Source organism: Ascidia mentula, chromosome 8, assembly GCF_947561715.1.
Source record: "Ascidia mentula chromosome 8, kaAscMent1.1, whole genome shotgun sequence".
Lineage (NCBI taxonomy): Eukaryota > Metazoa > Chordata > Ascidiacea > Phlebobranchia > Ascidiidae > Ascidia > Ascidia mentula.
In genome coordinates, this window is record NC_138573.1 from 15,585,717 (window position 1) to 15,604,502 (window position 18,786).

Here is an 18,786-nt window from a genome sequence, read left to right on the forward strand (position 1 = left end):
TTTTTTTATTTTTTATCAGTATCTCTATCGAACTTAGTATGACCTGCTAAACTGAACGTTGCTTTTACTGCAATTTGGTTGTTTCCAGCTTCGCAAACGTACTCTCCAGCATCTTCTAAGCGTGTTAAGTTTATATGCAGGTTTGTGATAAATGGCCGTGGATCAACAATTGTAGTGTTTTGGTATATTAAGCTTGTCGGGTTGGTGGTGATGACATCGCCGTTTCTAGAATGTCAGTTGTTAGCTTTGGTGACCGAAGGTTACAACATTCTCAGGAATACCTCGTCCAATTAACACTATTAGGCGGTGGATAACCATTTGCATTACATGTGATTTCCGCGTAGCTGGGAATTTCTGTTGATTTGTTAGATTCCGACAGAGAAATATTGACTGGTACTGAAATAAAATGTATAATAAAAGCCTTTTTTGAAGACAACGAAAGTTATCGATAGGCTATTATTTTATTATTCACTATCTACTATTAGCAACCGGTGGAAAAATGTAAAGACATATTGATTCGATCGTACCAACAAATAGACGTTTTTTGGACACACCGGGATTTGAACCCAGGACATCCATAATTGTAAAACTGTAAAAACGTACTTTTTACAGCGACCCGGCCTTGAATGATCGTCTCGTTGTCATTTGTTGCTTGACAAATATAAATTCCTGAATCTTCAACATTTTCAATGAGCAAAGAGAGTCGGAGTGTTTGTGAATAATCTCTCTCATCGATGATACTTACGTTAATGTTGGGATAGGATCCTTTGACCACTTGTCCGTTTCTGTAAAATGATCCATTTTGACTTGCAAGGAGCCGTTAGTCAGTCATACCACGCAATGTCGGACAGAGTTTGTCAGACAGGTGCAGTTTGGGGGCTCAGAAACCCCAAATTATGTAAAGTGTCGACGAGTTACCTTGATTCACAGGCATTTTTTGCCCTATTCCCTAAAAGCGGATTTTAGCACCAAATTCCGAACATTTCCGGCAACCCTGTCTAATCCTTATATTTTCAAACTTACTTGAGCCAGGTAACATGTGGGCGAGGATTTCCAGAAGCAATGCAATCAACATCGTAGATTTCTGAAGCGAGGGCATTTATTACCTCCGTTGTAAGTGATATATCGGCGGCAACTACAAAAAAGCATCGTGACATCACTTTTTGCGTTGAGCCCTGTATGCTTAATAAAAGCTTAATTTACACGCAGCAGGAATCGGTAACAAAATGCTTGCAACAAAACAACCCAGCATATGCGCCAACCAACGCTAGGTGAAGTTTAACAACTTTACCAATCACGGAAAAATTCTCCCTGACAGCAGTTTCATTTTCATAGGTTGCGGCTTCACAAATATATTGGCCCCCGTCTTCAATTCGCAACGAACTGAAACGTAATGTTGATTCGGTGACAAAATCGCTAACGGATGATTGCATCTGGTACACCGACTCCGTGGTCACGAAACTGACCTCGGAACCGTTTCTAATCATAGAAAAAAGTGATTCTGTATGTTAAAACTCGTAAAAACCGCATTTGTACCGTTTCCATGTAACGTTCCTTGTAGGAAATCCTCTGCCTTCGCAGGTGTTGTTCAATTCTGTTGAAACGTTGAAGGCGCGCGCAGTTCTTAAAAGGTTTAAATATACCATCTCTGTGATAACAGATGATGATGGGTATAAAAACGTCCAATAAATTTAAAATAATTGTATTCTCAACCCACGTTTCACCACCAATGTACTGTTTTTGAAAGTCACGTTGTCGTTTGTGGTTTCACAAACGTACAACCCAAGTTCTTCAGCTTTTGTTACAACTAAACTGAGTTGTAGAGTTCGTGCGAAATTTCCTTCTTCAACGAGAGTAGTGAAAATGCTGTTAGACGCCACTGCATCGATGTTCAGGCCATTTCTGCGTGGAAAAATATGAGAAAAAGTATCAAAAAAATGTACGGACCAATTGGTTCTGTTATGAAAAAAAAATACTTTTTCCACTGCAAGGTGGGTATCGGATTCCCGAAAGAGGTACAATTAACGTCGTAACTTTGCATGTTTTCTACCATAATCTCAGGTGTTGATAATGTGATGTTTGTTGTTACTGAAGCAAAAAAGAAAATCTATGTGAAACTGACACTGTAATATTATTTGTTTATTTATTGTTGTTGATATCTCCATTACCATATACAGTAGAAATTATAGGCACGCACATATTAACACTGAAACAAGTCAATGTGCAAATTCGTATGCAATGGGCATAATAACAATTTGGATTAGATCAAGATTTGTATTCAGTGTACCGAGTAATGTGTAGGTTGCCTTCACAGCGCCGACGCTATTCGATGCTTCGCATTCGTAATCTCCTGCTTCTTCGATGCGAGTCAAGTTGACACGAAGCTCAGAAGATGACTGATAATCCCCAGTGCTTGATTGTTCTTGATGAATTGCATTTGATTGGTCGGTGGAGACTGTGACATTGTTTCTAAAGCATAATTCCTTTTTTGCATATTTTCGCCCGGGATACTAAAACATATACTAATATACCTTGACCACATGGTATCAGGCTTGTCAAATCCTTGAGCTTCGCACGTGATTAAGAGACTGTTGGGAATTAGCGTGGTTCTGTTTGATTCGGAAAGGGTGATGCTAACAGGAACTGGAAGCAACAGAAATTAACTAAATATCACGAAACACAGAAAGATTAGAGATCACCTTTTATCTGCAGCGTCCTTCTCACGATTGCCCCGATATCAGTGGTGGCTTCGCAAACGTAATTCCCTGCGTCTTCCACATTTTGAATTCTATAATGCAATCTGATTTTCTTGGACACTGTGCTCTCATCCGCCAAACTCGTGTAGACACTTGCATTTGCTTCACCGCCGATGATAATTCCGTTTCTATTTTGGAAACACAAATTTTAAGCGTTTCTAATCTCACTAACCATCCGTGAAGTTAGACAAGTTGTACTTTTTCCAAACAACGTTGGGTTTTGGAAGTCCGAACGAGGTGCAGTCGACGAAGCCGGCTTCCGCGTCTTCCACTGTCACTTCTGTCCTTGTAAGACTGATGTTTGGACCATCTAACGAAAAACATATAATTCAAATGTTACACCAACACCGGAGTCTCAAGTTGTAACTTCAGGGTCTTGCTTACGTATTACGTTGATTTCTGCCCTCATCTCGGGGCCCGCTAAGTTGTTCTGTACGCGGCATTCATAGACACCGTAGTCACTGGGGCTATTGACTGTCAAGTTTAAGCTGTTTGTGGTTTGGTATGTGCTTTGTGATTGCATTTGTTGGTGGATTTGAGATGTGTTCGTGTAGGCCACCATGATATTGTCTCTGAAAACAATAAAATACACCATCTTTAAAAATAAAACATTTTTTTTCAAAAAGTAGTTGCACATCGGCAATACCATTGAGTATGCTTTAGTTGTAAGAACTGCTACCGATTTGTTTGCAAATTAATTAATATGTGGATCATCACCTGTACCAGTTGACAATGGGTCGGGGGTTTCCGTCTGATATGCAATTAACCGTTTCTTCGACTCCTTGCTCTGCTGTAACTTCCGTTCTTGACAGCGTGATCATTGCTGGCACTGTGACAGAATGATAAATAATCGAAATTACATTGAAGAGGCGAGAGGAGAACAAACGCGATGTTGGGTGTGTATATAATGTTAGAGTGTGTCGTTTTAACGCAGGTTGTAAAATTTTTAAACAATATCGAATATTTCACCAAAAATATTAGACCTAATCTTCAGCAGGCGTTATCATCGGCAGAGCTGGTATCGGAAGACAAATTGTGACAGGTGGCCTCAAAATACACATACTGTACATTGTGTCCACCAGAATAAGGGGGAAACACTAGAGCACACCGACAATTTTAACAAATGACAGGTTTGTGACGGAATTAACTTAAGATTCGAAGACTACTTCTTTACCTTTAGATTTCCTTAACCTTGAACTTACGTCAAGTTATTCAGGCCTGGATTTTTGGCTGGCTTTAAGTCATGTACCCTGTTTGCCTTATGGATAATCCGGCACTAATTGTCGGTGATAAAAATTTTTTCAAAAATTATTAACTTTAAAATGAAGTTGTGCGCAACGTGGGTCAATTTTGCAATGCATTTTTTCGGTTTAAGGCTGTTAAAACACACATACTCACCATACACTACCAGGGTTTGGCTGATGGTTCCGTGGACGTTGCTTCCAAAACACTCATACAGTCCAGTTTGAGCAACGTCATTTATATTGAAATGTAGGAGAGCTTGCATTTGAAATTGTGAAACTTCGGAGATTGTCTGGTAAACTGGGGAGGATGGGTCAGAGGTCACTGTTGAACCGTCCCTATTATTTTTAAGTAGGTGTTGAAATGGCGACGCAAACAGAAAGTTTGCTTTGTTTTATGTTACCTTTCCCATGTAAGAGTTGGAGTCGGGTTTCCAGACGAGGTGCAGATAACAAAGAGTGGTTGGTTGTAGTTGGCGATAATGGTCGAATTGATGGTCGTTACTTCTACCGGCACTTAACAGTGATAAACAGTATTCAACTACAGCACAATAAAAAATTAGATCGAGAAATGACCAAACTTTTGAAACTTCTGTAGGGAACTTTTAATGCACAAAATTAGTATCGTTCTTTTGTTTTTGGCAAGGTGCTGAAGGAAAGAGTTTTTAGGTCATATAAACTTAATGAATTTGTTTCGTTTTTTTTGTGATGTTTCCTCCAGGTGGCGCCCCACACACCACTACCATTCAACACCGCAAACGACGATTTCTATTGTTAAACATTCTCCTTTAGTTCATGTCTGTCGGAGGACGAGATTACTGTGTTCATTAGTTCAGTATAGATTTATAAAGACTGGCCCAACGTGCTGACAACAATAGCATGTTTTATTTATTTAGAACGTTTCGGCGAAACCTTATGACATCATCGGTTTAAAAATGGGACAATCTCTCTATTCTCAGAATAATAAGCAAGTCCGTTATTAGTGTTCCTATATTCGAACATTTCTCAGAAGTGTGCGACGGTTCGTCTAAAGTCACCTTCAACTTGTAATGTTCTTGTCCTCTCCCCTCCTCCATTCCAATTTACTGCCTCGCAAACGTAAGGCCCCGTTTCGGTCGCGTCAGCGATGTTTATATGCAGGTCAGCTTCAGTGGCGAAACTGTGTAGCTGGTTTGACATTTGTCGAATCCGACCATTTGATGGGACGGAAACCCCGTTTCTGCGAAAAATACAAACAACGTCCATTTGTTGCATGTTTTACTACGCTTTAGTTTCTCAGACTGCTGTTTACAATATATAACACTATCTGTCGTGTGGCGAAAAACGGGTTTTTCCATTCAACAAACTTTATCATTAAAATCAGTTGCATATTTTTATCGTGATCTCCTTATCGCCTCTAGCGTCCGCTAATATGTTGACTATGTACGCGTAGCAGTAATGTGAGACACTCGTTATGTGAACCACCTGTTGGTGGTTTTTTGGTTTTTATTAAAGCATGTATACCCTACTGGTTTTAACCAGGTTCTGCGAGCCTTGAGAAAGATAATCGTTACAGCACCTACTAACCTGAACCATCGAACTAAAGGGTTGGAATATCCGATTACCACGCATTTGACTATTTGTTCTGTTCCAACAGTTGCGACGATTTCACTTCTGTCCAAGGTGATGTCTAGGGTATCTGAATGTTTCGTTTATTTTTGATACACAGTAAATGTATTGAACAATATGTGAAGGTCAGAAGAGGACCATTGGTAGTTGTTTTCTACGTCATAAAGGGCGTATCGCCTTACCTATAATGTTTAAAGGCACGCTTGCCACAGCGGTACAACCGGAGGTCGTTCCGGCGATATTGATATCGATGTCTCCAAAATGCGATGGTGTCACACTACTAATTGTGTAGGTAAACCTATCCCCTGTGTATGAATTTGCGAGGAGGACGTGTTGATTGTTGTTGTAAGTTGCGTAGATGTTAAGAGGCTCGGTTTGAAGTCCAGAAATTGTTCCTGTTATTGTGATTGCGCCGCCGATCAAAGAAGAGTAACTTGTTTGAGAAAATGTGATGGTACGGTGATCTAGAAATGAAATCGATATCGTATTGCTTGTGGGAAAAAGTTCGTCCAGAAATCCGGTATCGACAGGAAGCGTTATGCGGTTGATTTGAATTTAATTTTCTTTCACAATGATTTTTTGTTAGATTAGCAGTATATGTAGCCTACTTTTCACGGAATATTGCCGTATTAGCATTTATTTGACATCGATACTAACAGATTGTGGTTGTAGCCATTTGAAAACTTGTGGATTTCATCCTATGTACAGCACACGCGAATATGGAAATGCTTACCACGGTATTCGCAAATGTAATGGTGTGAAGTGCTGCAAGAGAAAGTAAACCATCCCCATATACCCTCCTCCTTTATAAGCCGAAGACATAAACCACTTCCAAGCGACCCCCTCCACCATGCTGCATATCCTACGCTTGTCCAAGTATCTTAAGTCAACAGTTATGCTTTAGTCCTAGTCTTGAATTACAGTTTTATAACCATGGATAAAATTTTCTATGCTAAATTTTCTACGGCCGAATCCAGACCGAATCCGAAAACGAATATTATATGACGTCCTAAATTACATATTGGTTGTGAAAGTCTTCCGGGGTCTTGTATTACATACTAGGGATGTGCCAAAACAAAAAAGATTCGGATTCGGCCGAACCGGAATACCTTACCAAATTTTCGGCCGAATCCGGACCGAATCCGAATCCGAATATTGTATGAGGTCATAAATTACATATTGGTTGTAAAAAATGGATAGCAACATAATTTTGTTCTGATGTCGTTATTTATGCGTTAAATTTGTCGGTGTTTGCTGCGTTTAATTTTGTGTATAAATCTCAACGCTTCCAAATGTCGATGCTTTAATTTAAGTAAAACATAATCAGGATTCGAATTAAAATAAAATCAAGGATTTGAAGCAATATTCACATTCTGTGTCGATATTCGATTTCGGTCCGGCCCATCCATACTAAATAACCGTTACAAGCAAAATGTTGAATATACAAACTATAATCTGAGCGAGGTGGTAACAATATTGACATGTATCGAGTTGACCAGGCTTGGTATACATTGCCTTGTATTTTTTTTCGGTAATACCGAGGGTCGATGTCCGAGTTGCAAACACCGTCCCATCGAGCCACTGAAAACTAAGGTCATTGGTTCCTCTTTTGCTTCCAATCCAAGCAACTGCGATAAAGTCAAAATATTAGGGACAGACTACAGTCGATTTCACACCTTAAAACTTTACACTGATTTGTAGTTTTCAAGGCAAAATTATTATAACCCTTACACACTGTTGTTTTAATTATGCTCATTTATACGGGGAGAAAATATTTCACCATGCTTACAGCATTTCATATTAAGTTGAACTGAAACTCACAAACATTTTCGCCTCCCAAATTGCTCCCAGCTTCTGTGACAAGATAGTTGTGAGTATCGGCATCAAGTATGACAGCCAAGGAACCGTTTTTGTTGTTGGCGGCACATTGTGCGTTTGCGTCATCCCAGTTCTTCTGATCGCTAAACTCCGATACAACGAAGAAACGCCCGACACACTGGTTGCCAGCCGCACCTGTACAGCAAAATTTTTGTTACTTTTATCCGTAATATAGCCTTGTGTCAGGTCCGGTCAACAATTGTGTATTAATAGCGCAACAGACAAGCCGCTGTATTTCCTCCTTCGTAATATTTTATCTGTGACACCAAATCAGAGCTCCGCAATCTAAGTGCTGCCGTGGTCACAACTGGATTCCTCCGCACTCTAAGTGCTGCTAGACGATTCCAGTTATGACCTTAACCAGACAATTTTTTCAAAAACCTTACTATCTTTGTATTTTTACAAATATTTGCTGTTACAATAGCTGAATACTCGCTAAAGCTAGTCCAGACGCTATGGTTAGACTGCATTTGTACGACTTCGAAATTATATTCTGATTTCATAGCTCTTACAGATTGACTTGGGGTGTACTGCGTAATTTTAACCCTTGTGAGAGTGACGTCACGGTAAAAAGGTTTCGGTGCACCGCACCAAACCTCGAAAGTTTGATTGAGAAGTATATGTTTTAACTCCAACCACTGCCGTTTATTTGAACTTGTTTAGTATGCGTCGTTTTGCAGGCCCGACCAACACTTGTGTTAGAATCACGTTTTCGAAGTAAGCCTTTGTCGATTTTGAACTGCTTAAGACTTCAAAGTCAAAGTTGTTTTTGTCACGGCTTCATTACTTTCACAATTTTATTGCAAAACCCTTTTCATAAGAAGTTGAAAGTTCATTCTTTTAGTTTTGCAAAATTATACAGTATTTTTAACCATATGACATTAGTCGGTGGTACTTACGGTTATAAAACAAACATAAGACAATAACAACTGCTTGATGTAGCTTCATCTTGAAAACAATTACCTAAACTATTCTACATGCCGTAGCTTCGCTGCCTCACCTTCGTGTGACCACTGCATGCAAAACTGATGTTTCGATCTCGCAAAGAGTCGTCCGTATTCACTGAGCGCGTTTTGAAATTATATCCAAGTATACTGCCATTCACATGCGCGGTACAACACACTTCACATGACATCGCGCGTCCATTCCATCCATTGCCGACCCCCCACCTGATGATAATCCGCCCACACTCTTCAATGGTATACTTTGTTTCGGTTTCATGCTACTGAGAGGAAAGCGAAACGCCATATAAATGTGTTCAATCCCAACAACCAAACGTTTTTTTTCAGCACGCAGTTGAATTTGTCACAAGCTTTTCGGCCTACCTTTGAGTGATATTGATGGTATGCTGCATGGCATAAACCCGACCACTGTTAACTTTCCCAATTAAAGTTCAAAACCTACATTGCGATGTGCTGAATGGAATTCTTGCATGCTGAATGGAATTCTAGCATTCATTGTGTTGCCCACGTGAATACAATACTCAGGCATTGCCCACAAGCCCGCTATACCTTTTTAAAAAGATTGTCAAACATTTATCATTTGAATCGTAAGCGACGCAAACATGGTTTTAAATACTTGTCGCAATATCTTTGTTGTTAAAAAGAACAAAAGAACGATATGTTTGGAACATGAACGCTCGTCATGGACGACATGAAATTCTGCTCAACTGGAAAGCCTACGCGCAATGGTATAGGATTATTTCAAGGTCGCTATACGTTGCCATGAAATATTAAGAAGCGTGTAAAAATGTTGATCTTTTGTAAAACCATGGTTGTTTCTGTTGCATGCAAATCCTAATTGTTGGTCGTCTTACATCAACATTTCGCCAACCATTAGTGAGGCTTCCGTCGGGTCATTGCGAGGAGCTTCTGCTCCAGATTTAGAATATCTTTAAGTTTTCACTAACATACCGCAGACAGTGTAGTTGGAAGTGCATTCGTTTCCAAACGCTTCGCATATCGAAAAAAAACAGATTTAAATAAACTCACTCTTTTCACGACAACGCAAAACGAAAAAATATTTAAATAATGGTTTCTTTCATTAGTGGCGACGATCGCAGCAGGGTTGGCTCCACAGCACAAGAAACGTTTTCTTTGCATTGGGTTTTTACTTCGAGTTCGAGCACGCTTTCGGATTCCACGTGGTCGTCCTTTGAAGAGGTAGCAAAAGTCACTCGTGCTCGCACGAAGCCATTGGACTTTTTTTTCCGCATGGCGGCGCTGCTGTTCTTGCCCCGTCGTGAGCTTGGGGAATCGGCAGCGAATAAATTACCTGCGTTGCACGGCGTAGTTAAAGTTTTATGCATAAATTGCCGTTAAAGTTTTATGCATAAATTGCCGTTAAAGTTTTATGCATAAATTGTCGTTAATTTTCCCTCAAGGGTTGGTGCACATAGTTGTACACAAAAATGCAAGCACCAGACTACAGACTGAGTCTGCAAAGGCTTTCAGCAAACGTCAGAAACGTACGATATGTTCACTTAATTACCATTGACACAAATAAAAAACTATTGTGTATCAAAGGGAAACAAAACAAAAAAGTCAATGCTGATGCATATTTATCATTTCAAGACGGCCCTCCTGGCAAAAATATTTGCAAGTGTCAACGTTTCGTTTGTGGGGAGCAGCAACCTTTTGTTCTGTAATGAAAAAACTTCAAACATGTCAAACCTATACTGGATGAACTTTTGATGGATCCAATCGTGTCCAAGGAAGCCTTAGACGCTTGTCTTATGACAGCCATTTTGGCTGCGTCGCTTGCATCGCTACTATTGCTGTCTAAATAGCCCCTCTTGCGGCGAAAGAGATTTCTCAGTTTAGTAATGGCGTTGGAGTATATAATAGGATTGACTGCGCTGTTGATCGGAAGCAGTACAGTGCCTGCAAAAATCAATGGTGTTTCAAATTGGTTATTAGTTTTATGTGCTGCAAACGAGCAGGAAATTCTTTAAATATATTTTCTTGGCCCGTTTGGATTTAAACCTCATTTTGCAAGCAAGCTAGCTGATATGTTTTGATATGTTTCCGTTTAGGTACAGCCATTAAACATATTGTATGTGCCATTCTATATAACACTCAAAGGTTACACGATACAACAGGTTAAATTATATTTTCATTGATATCCATCAAAGGCTAATTTTTGGTCCAGTTAAATAAAGACTTACCCGTTATTCCGTGAACGATGGGATGAACGTGGCACCCAGAAATTTTCAGCAGAAATATTATGCACACAGGAAGCCAACAAGCAAGATCTGTCATTACTGAAAGAAATACGGATGATTGCAACAGTTTTCAAGAAATTCTTTCAACGATTAACGAAGGTTATCCACAAAGAATCTTTGAATTTTAAATATATTGACATGTTTACGAAAAACAACAACCCTTTACGAGCAATATAGAAAGGCACTGTAGGTTTCGTGTGCTCGTGGTAGTATCGGAAACCGAAAGTATGGTTTCTCAAAACGGTAAAACCATACGTGGTATTTACCATACGTATACTGCAGAGTATTGTCACATAATTTAGGCAAGAATCTCACCGAGACACATAATCTTCTTCTGCATCGTCCTGTTGTCTCTTCTCCACTGCCGCGACCGCCTGCGAACACTCTTGCGCACCATGGGCTTCGAAGACGCCTTGTATATTACCACGTACGCCACCGCAATGTAAACGAAGGCCAAGAAGTTAAAAATTATGATGGAAGACATGTAGATCCACCCGGTGTCCCCTACCTCGGGGTAGAAGAAAGGTTGGCACATTGCGTACTGATTGTAGTAACCTGGCAGTAAGTACGCTTTGGTCAGTGTGGTCCTTTTTTGCAATATTATTTTTCACAACCAATGGGGCAAAGCAAAAGCACAATATAACATACTACCCCACACCCTAATAGTTTGAGATTTATACGTCCAAAAGAACAAAATAATACAACTCATATAATACAAACATCTTTATCGTTCGTTTTTTTTTCGTTTTTCGTTTGTAATTTAGCTTTTATATCGTTCTAACCGCGCGCTACGTTTGTTAAGGAATGCATGCCTACCGACAGATCGTAACTACCTATTGGAACTACATACTGCTCTCCCCAAGCCGGGTGTATCATGGGAAGGTGGAGGGACTTCACGTAATCGATCATAGATTTCCAGCCTAAGTCTGCAACGAAAGTAATACAAATCACAAAGGACCTTATGGGTCTATTATATGCGGATTTACACCATAATAATTGAACACAAAACCTTGGACTGATTTAAGGGAATAAATAATAATACAATACGTACAGTATGAGTTGTTGTTTAAACTCAAATGTGTGAATGTGCGAACCTGGTAAGTTGGAACTCGAGTTGACGTTGATTGAATAAAGTCCCAGCACCAGGTTCTTCATCTGTTCCTTGTTGACGAAATCGTAATTAAAGAAAGGCAGAGGAAGCCAATAACTCACCACGAAGTAATCGTTTAAAAAGCCAGCCTAAAAGATACAGAGATAGTTACACGTTAGCAATTTACACCAAAGAGTATCTTTTTAAACAAATGACTTTCATGTTACACATACCAATACTAAATCAAAAATTTGTGTTGTAAGGTTCTTTAAAATTAATATTTACGCCTTTCATTTGGTTACAAATGACTACCATAAGCAATAAGCCATAGTTTCTAGTGAGTATTCTGAAGTGATACAAATAATAGGACAGCTCATTTTTCTTTGACCGTGTCAAAAGTAAAAGGCCTAATGGGACATCGTTCGGAATCACACTGGTCAGGTAAAAGTTGCTTTGATCCAGCTCGTTATGTGTCTGTACCCTAACATTGTGTCAACCCACCTGGGGGGTGAAGGCGAGCACGATCGACGTCGTCCAGGAGACAGTTGCCAGCGACGCCGCTCCGCCAATCAGACGCGACTCCTCGACTCGAAACGGATGCAGCGTGCCGTAGAGCCTGTATGACGTCATAAGGAGGAGCAGGAAAACGGAAGTCTGCGCCGAGACTTGTGAGAGAATTCCCATAGCAGTGCAGGTCCGACTCGTTCGATAACTTCGGTCGTTTATGCAATAACTAAACAGAGACTGACTGTAAGACGGGCAACAACCACAAGTTTTTCATACTTTGCGTATAATTGTACGTAAGGTCACCGTTGCATTTGGATGACATTTGGATTTAACATATTACAGAACAAATTATCCTAAAATATTAAAAAGGTAAATTCGTCGCTGTTTTAATTTTAACAGTGCTTTGGTTTGGTGAAAGCAACAGAGCGATTTGGTAATAATCACGTTGATCCCAAAAAACACAACTGCTGTTTTAATATATACCAAGGAGAGGAAAATGTAATAAATTCCGCATGTCCACTTACTTGTTAAACAGAGAGTTTGTGGGTGTTTAACATTAAAACCTGCTTAATTTGTTTGAGGAAATGGAACCGACGTAATACATAATTCAATCAAAATGTAACGCAATTACTATTTTGATTAACACTCAGCAGCAGAGAGAATTTTAAATCCTTAATGTCAACTCACTTGTCGTGATACACGGCATGGAGCACGCCCAACATAAGAAGGTAAATTCCCATCAGGAGGTCGGCAAAGGCAAGGTTAAGAACGAAAGTTCGGTTACACTTCGCCAGTCTTCCCAAATTATCTGCGTGTCGGTCTTTCCACAGCTCCTGTGACGTTACTACAATGACGACGACGTTTCCAAAGAGAGCCGGAACTAGGAGGATCCAAACCATGACGATGAGGAAGGGATTGCGGACAAGTTGGTCGTGGTTGGCGTAAGTGGTGCTGAGACCCTTTTGGAATAGGGAGGGACATTCGTCGCTGCCGAATTCACAGTCACGGACGCCGTCGAAACGTTGAGTCCAGTTGACGAAGAGCAGATCTCCTCCTGTAGATTTAGTTGTTGTTGTAGGTTGAGACAGTTTTTTACCATTGTGAACTCAGGAATTTTTGCGTGAATTCTAACCGATGCAAAACGTTTTTCACCAATTTTGGGATATAGGAGTAAAAATCTTGTTACGTATCAGCGATTGGTATAGTGGAGTGCAAACACTATTACAATAAAAATCTTATTTTTGTGGAAAGGTAACAGGAAACCAAACGAATTAGTCATGCTCTGTAAACTCCGAAGTTTTCGCTGAGTCAAAATGCCGTATCCACGTCATTTTGCGAAACGAAAACAACGTATTTCACCCTTGTGAAAAGTAAACACGTAACAAATATGACTAGTTTTGTGGGAGAAGATTTCTACAAAAACCTGCAGACGATAACCTCTGGCGATCACTGCCGTTTCAATAACACTAGTACACAAAAGAAGCACTTACTAAACACACGAACTGTCTTGGTAAAATGCAAACATGCATGTATATTTGTATATTTAGCAAGTACTTCTTTAACTACATGACTTAGGTGTTCTTGCCTCATGATCCTAAAAACTTTAATCCCTGGTTATCGTTAACACCTCTTACTCCAACAATAGAAATGATCCGAGGTTGAGCATCCCTTTTCATCAGTCATGTTGTCATGGCAATCGATCACGTGATCGCAGACTCGGTTGGACGGCAATCGCTCAATTCCATCGATCGAACAGGCGAAGGTTTCGCCTGTCACGTGGTCGCAAGCGCCGATTTCTTGCCAACACTGGGTGGCGCACTCGTCGCTGAAGTCTCCGCATGTGATCGAGTTGTCGCATGATGTAGCGACTGTTTCGTTATCTGAAAGAGCGGCAAAATTAGCAATAGCTGAATAATTTCTTGCACTTTTTGTCCGAACGGTTTCGATGACGCCAGTGTCGTCAGACCCCATGTTTTTTTCTGCTTCTACTATTATTTATGTTCGGGATACACGTCACAATGCGTTTTTGTTTACCATGTATATCCAGACTGTAACGTGCTTCCTTAATTTTGCATGTTTCCATGCATATCTTGTAACATGCGAAAGCATCTTTTTTAAAAACAGGGGTTTATCGATCACATGGTGTAATTATTCCGAGCTTAGGCTGCCGCGCGCCCCCTGACAACCCTCTACGAACCCCTTGTTAAGAACCACTGGTTTAATTACTTATTACTTGAACAAAGCAATAGCCACTATTCCGGTATAAGTAACACTGCTTACTGTCGCACAAGATTTCCTGGATACAAAACTTCTCGTCCACTCCGTCAGGGCAATCCACCACACCGTCGCACACCTGATGCGGTTTCACACAAAGGAAAGTCCCATTTTCAAGTGAACACGTGACTTCGCCAACGGAGCATGACGAACAAGAACTCTGACCGATTTCTCCCACCCCAGCAGTCTCGGTAGCCATGCAGAGGTGACTGCACACAGGGTTGAGTACGTTGATTGTGGCAGAGTCGGCAACAGGGGCGTTGTTTTGACACAGACATTCGTCCGACATGTCGTCGCAATCGATTATGCCGTCACAAACCTGTCAAAAACCATAAAATTCATGACGCACAAAGACAACTTGTCGTTACTTATTTAAATATGCATATCAGCGCAATCCATCACTGGAAATTTATTTTTCAATTTATATTATTCATTTCTGTAAGTTCATATTTAAACCAAAACCATGCACGCAACAAACAACAATAAAAGACAATTATACTTGCAGCAAACTATTTATCTTGTTCCCACAATATTACACCTCCAAAAAACGAACGTTTCCAATTTACAATCGCAATATTTTCCCGCGATTATGAAGGCGGCGTTGGAAAATACAAATCCCCAGATTAAACCAATACATTGGTTCCCACACTGATTTCGCAACAATGTCCCTGGGATCAAAGCACTCATAAACGTTACAAATTGCTTCAAGTACCCCATTTACTTCGGCAAATAGTTCCCAAGACCCTGGGAATTGCAACTGTATTGGCTACCTGCGTGACAGAGATCACGTGACGGCTGTCAAGGCAACGAAAGCAATTGCTTCCGATCAGCTGTTGTTTCTCGTCGAAGCAACGATCAAGGGCGTCCAGGCAAAAGGTTGTTTCCGCGTCTTTCACCAGCTCCTGGGGCAGAACGCATCGCCTGCCAGCATTTCGTAGGTAATGTTTGCTTTGGGTTGGATAAGCGATAAATCCACGACACACGATACCAACGGCAATAAAACTTTCAACATTATGCTAAACAACCATCATAAGGTTTTCGAATATACTCCGTGAATCCACTGAGCTCCTGTAGCTCAGTTGGTAGAGCGTTGGGCCTGGTTAGCCCAGGTTCGTGAGTTCAAACCTCACCGGGAGCTTGATTTTTCAAATCTCGCTCCGACTTGTCAGAAAAAAGTGGCTGATCCAGCTAGGCTGCATTGCCTGGGCTGTCAAGCCCGAAAACCTTATGATCGCGATACGTTAGCTGTGATCGCCAAGCAAGGACCTGCGCAGTGGGGCGATCCTGCCAATCATGCCATTGCGTGAAATATTACTGTGTTATGCGAAACAATTCAGAATATATTCATATAATTCTATGAATAAAGAGACGGGTCCATACTGTTGAAAACATTGACATGTTTTATTTATTTAAAACGTCTTTATTCTTAGCATTATGGGCAGTTCTGTAAATAGTGTTCCCATTCATACAATATTTTCTACTTTGCTAAAAAACAATACATTTTGATCCATCTAAATACAGTGTTATCTAATTATTAGATTCTAATACACTTCGATCGATACGTGACCAAATGAAAAGAAACCCCCACAATATGCAGGGATGTAATATGTTTACAGGAAAAGATTAACTCACAACCCATAATCGTCTTCCGGCAGCCAGGAAGTCAGGCACATTTCTCCAAGCCATAAGTCACCGCAGTCGATACATTTAACGAACCTGCTTCCGTGTATTTGGCACTTCAATCCCTTGCCGAGGTAATTCTCATCACTAAAATCAAGGCAATCATTGACACCATCGCAGAGGGCGCCGAAGGGGAATTCCCCTCTTCCGTCGCCACACGTGACGTTGCGGTTGAGTGGTTCCCTACTGGTCACGTTCACGATGAAAACGGCGATTACCATAAAGACGCCTAAAAAAGAGGTATTTTTTAGAATTTTGATACCACTAACGGGTTGACAGTAATTTAAAAGTAACCGGTAAAATTGTATTAGTTTGGTCAGTTAGCCTGCCGGACATAGGTTAGTGGTAAGTGGTTGCATTGGTGAGACTTAAAAGGTCGAAACCTGTAGCATGTCATGCAGCTCGATTGACAAAAATGTTCAATTGTTTAAAATAAAATGTAACCAATGTGCGATAATCGATCCCAACCTCATGGAACGTGAAACTTGCGAAGAATTCCACGAGAAAATATTTGGAAATGATAATAATCAATGAGAGCTGCAGACAGGTGTACACACTGTTTCGACCTGTAAGGTTTCATCAGTGCAGCTGGTGACTGTCGAAGCAGTGCTTACACGTGTCTGCAGCGCTCATTGATTATTATCGCTCTTTTACGCATGTAAAATGGAAATAGTTATGCCAAACACCAGCATTTTAAGACAACTCATTTGGGAGGAATTGCGACAAAAAAGTAAAAAAGTTTCGAAGCAGAAAAACGATGCTTGGACGATACTCCCTAAACGTAATACTTTTTTATGCAGCAGCTCAAAAAACAGATATGGTCGTTGGAACTGACCACACAAACAGGAAATGGACACGTCTGTCAACACGTTCATGTAACGATTAAATTGACATCACATCAACATGTGGAGGACACAAGATTGATTTTAATGCGTACGTCACCGTGTTGTGGCAAGAAAGCAGCGCTTCTCCTTAGCCATGGGCTCAAGGTATTTTCTTATTCAGATAGCGCTGTTTTTCATAATCTCGGAACGTCACTTGTTATTTTATTGCCATTATTTCACGCTATGGTGGTTGTTTGTAAGGCGTAGTCACAGAGCGTCTTGTTGACACTTGCCGTTGAATCAAAGTTTTGTGCATCGTAAAATGACACAATATAAGACATGGGAACCAATTAAAGCCAACCTCCGTCAAGTCATGAAGTATAAAAAAATTTCATTTAATTTTTTATTCAGTTTTTATCAGTATCTCATTTCCTGGAAACACGTTGATCTAAAAACAACAGCCTTTGTACACTGTTTGCGTTTAACATGATAAAAATCCAAATCGAATTTAATTGTATTTGAGTTACTACTCGATTCAAAAACATATTTGGACCAGACGCTGGTTGCTTTGGACGGAAAATGTTTCATGTCCTTCAACTAGCCGTGGATTCGTTTGTTTTCATCAACAGAGCAAATATGGCAAGAGGACCAATTACACACGACATGATATTGGAATGCTGCGGGACCATATATGGCAATGTGTCTGAGAGGTGGTACTTACATAGGGCACCACAGCAAGTATATTGCAACATTCGCAGGATGAAAAAATATCAACATGTTTATGACAACTGCTGAAAATTGGTATCATGCCAAGTAAATTTTTGTCTTAGCACGTATTCAGATATGTCTAAGAGTTGTTCCTTCACTGTAGATTACACTTTTATGAAACAGCAGCGGAACGCATGACCGGTTCAAGCAGAAAGCAAGCAATATTACATCATTTCTTGACTGAAAGGGTTGGAATGAACAAATCTTTTAAGCTGGAACAAAATACCATGCATAAATAATTTATGAATTTCAGAATCCCCCCAGCTCTCAATTGTTCCCACGTGGGAGCACGGGTTGTAATCACATTTCCTTTCGTTGTCGATTGTGTTTGCATCCATCACAGCACGCATCGCAAAATACATGATGCAAATATTTTGGAAACACTTTTTTTCAGCTGTTTTCATTGGTAAGAAACGAGTTTAAGGTATGTGAATAGGCGATGTGCTCAATAGGTCAAGACTCTTTTAGCAAATAATTATTAATTTTGTCGACAGATTGTTTTGGCGATGTGCTGTCGGAATTTGGATAGACTATTGTAAGTTTGTTGCAGTTTTCTGTTTTACTGGGGGAGGGGGGGAGGGGATTCTAAACATGCATCCTCTGTGAAACTTAATGGCGTGCGATTTTTTAATGAAACTACGTATGTGTTGTCGCGAAAGTAGCGGTCTTTATTCCATTGCAATATTCTTTTCATAGAGATTGAGAAAACAAAAAATGGCTCACTCTACAATTGAAGCAATTCTAAAACCTGATGTCGCCACAAAACGACACAAACTTCCAATCCACCGCCACTTACCTTTTAATCTTGTCATCTCTTCTCAATAAACTTGTCGATCACTTTAGACCTCATAAGTCATTCCAAGGAAAGGCCAACGGAGCAGGAAGTATTTTGAACCACCTAACTGCAGTCATACACACCACATACACCTGGTCAGCT

General features: G+C 40.3%; 2 protein-coding genes across 3 annotated transcripts in view; both read right to left on the reverse strand.

Moving 5' to 3' along the window:
• Positions 1 to 8,521, reverse strand: part of LOC145910256 (hemicentin-1-like) — a 34,354-nt gene extending 25,833 nt beyond the window's left edge. For both annotated transcript variants that reach the window (XR_014403195.1, XM_082997316.1), the window contains exons 1-23: positions 8,383 to 8,521; positions 7,427 to 7,618; positions 7,144 to 7,233; positions 6,339 to 6,485; positions 5,788 to 6,069; positions 5,564 to 5,675; positions 5,035 to 5,216; positions 4,402 to 4,513; positions 4,155 to 4,336; positions 3,474 to 3,585; positions 3,141 to 3,328; positions 2,955 to 3,066; positions 2,700 to 2,884; positions 2,532 to 2,643; positions 2,288 to 2,469; positions 1,977 to 2,088; positions 1,718 to 1,902; positions 1,537 to 1,648; positions 1,292 to 1,479; positions 1,024 to 1,135; positions 604 to 785; positions 282 to 396; positions 44 to 225 (exon numbers count right to left, since the gene is read on the reverse strand). Coding sequence is in view for 1 of the 2 variants with exons in the window: in XM_082997316.1 (XP_082853442.1) it covers positions 44 to 225; positions 282 to 396; positions 604 to 785; positions 1,024 to 1,135; positions 1,292 to 1,479; positions 1,537 to 1,648; positions 1,718 to 1,902; positions 1,977 to 2,088; positions 2,288 to 2,469; positions 2,532 to 2,643; positions 2,700 to 2,884; positions 2,955 to 3,066; positions 3,141 to 3,328; positions 3,474 to 3,585; positions 4,155 to 4,336; positions 4,402 to 4,513; positions 5,035 to 5,216; positions 5,564 to 5,675; positions 5,788 to 6,069; positions 6,339 to 6,485; positions 7,144 to 7,233; positions 7,427 to 7,618; positions 8,383 to 8,431 (3,427 nt within the window). In the remaining variant the exon portion in view is untranslated. The remainder of the gene's footprint in view (positions 1 to 43; positions 226 to 281; positions 397 to 603; positions 786 to 1,023; positions 1,136 to 1,291; positions 1,480 to 1,536; positions 1,649 to 1,717; positions 1,903 to 1,976; positions 2,089 to 2,287; positions 2,470 to 2,531; positions 2,644 to 2,699; positions 2,885 to 2,954; positions 3,067 to 3,140; positions 3,329 to 3,473; positions 3,586 to 4,154; positions 4,337 to 4,401; positions 4,514 to 5,034; positions 5,217 to 5,563; positions 5,676 to 5,787; positions 6,070 to 6,338; positions 6,486 to 7,143; positions 7,234 to 7,426; positions 7,619 to 8,382) is intronic.
• An 881-nt stretch (positions 8,522 to 9,402) lies between these two features.
• Positions 9,403 to 18,786, reverse strand: LOC145911532 (uncharacterized). The gene is made up of 13 exons (XM_082998916.1): positions 18,646 to 18,786; positions 16,294 to 16,486; positions 15,348 to 15,498; positions 14,584 to 14,896; positions 13,938 to 14,183; positions 12,991 to 13,357; positions 12,298 to 12,529; positions 11,801 to 11,945; positions 11,540 to 11,632; positions 11,022 to 11,261; positions 10,650 to 10,745; positions 10,156 to 10,365; positions 9,403 to 9,757 (listed from the first exon to the last, which is right to left on the reverse strand). Exons 1-13 carry the CDS (start codon positions 18,659 to 18,661, stop codon positions 9,507 to 9,509), a joined length of 2,553 nt encoding a protein of 850 aa, XP_082855042.1. The 5' UTR covers positions 18,662 to 18,786; the 3' UTR covers positions 9,403 to 9,506.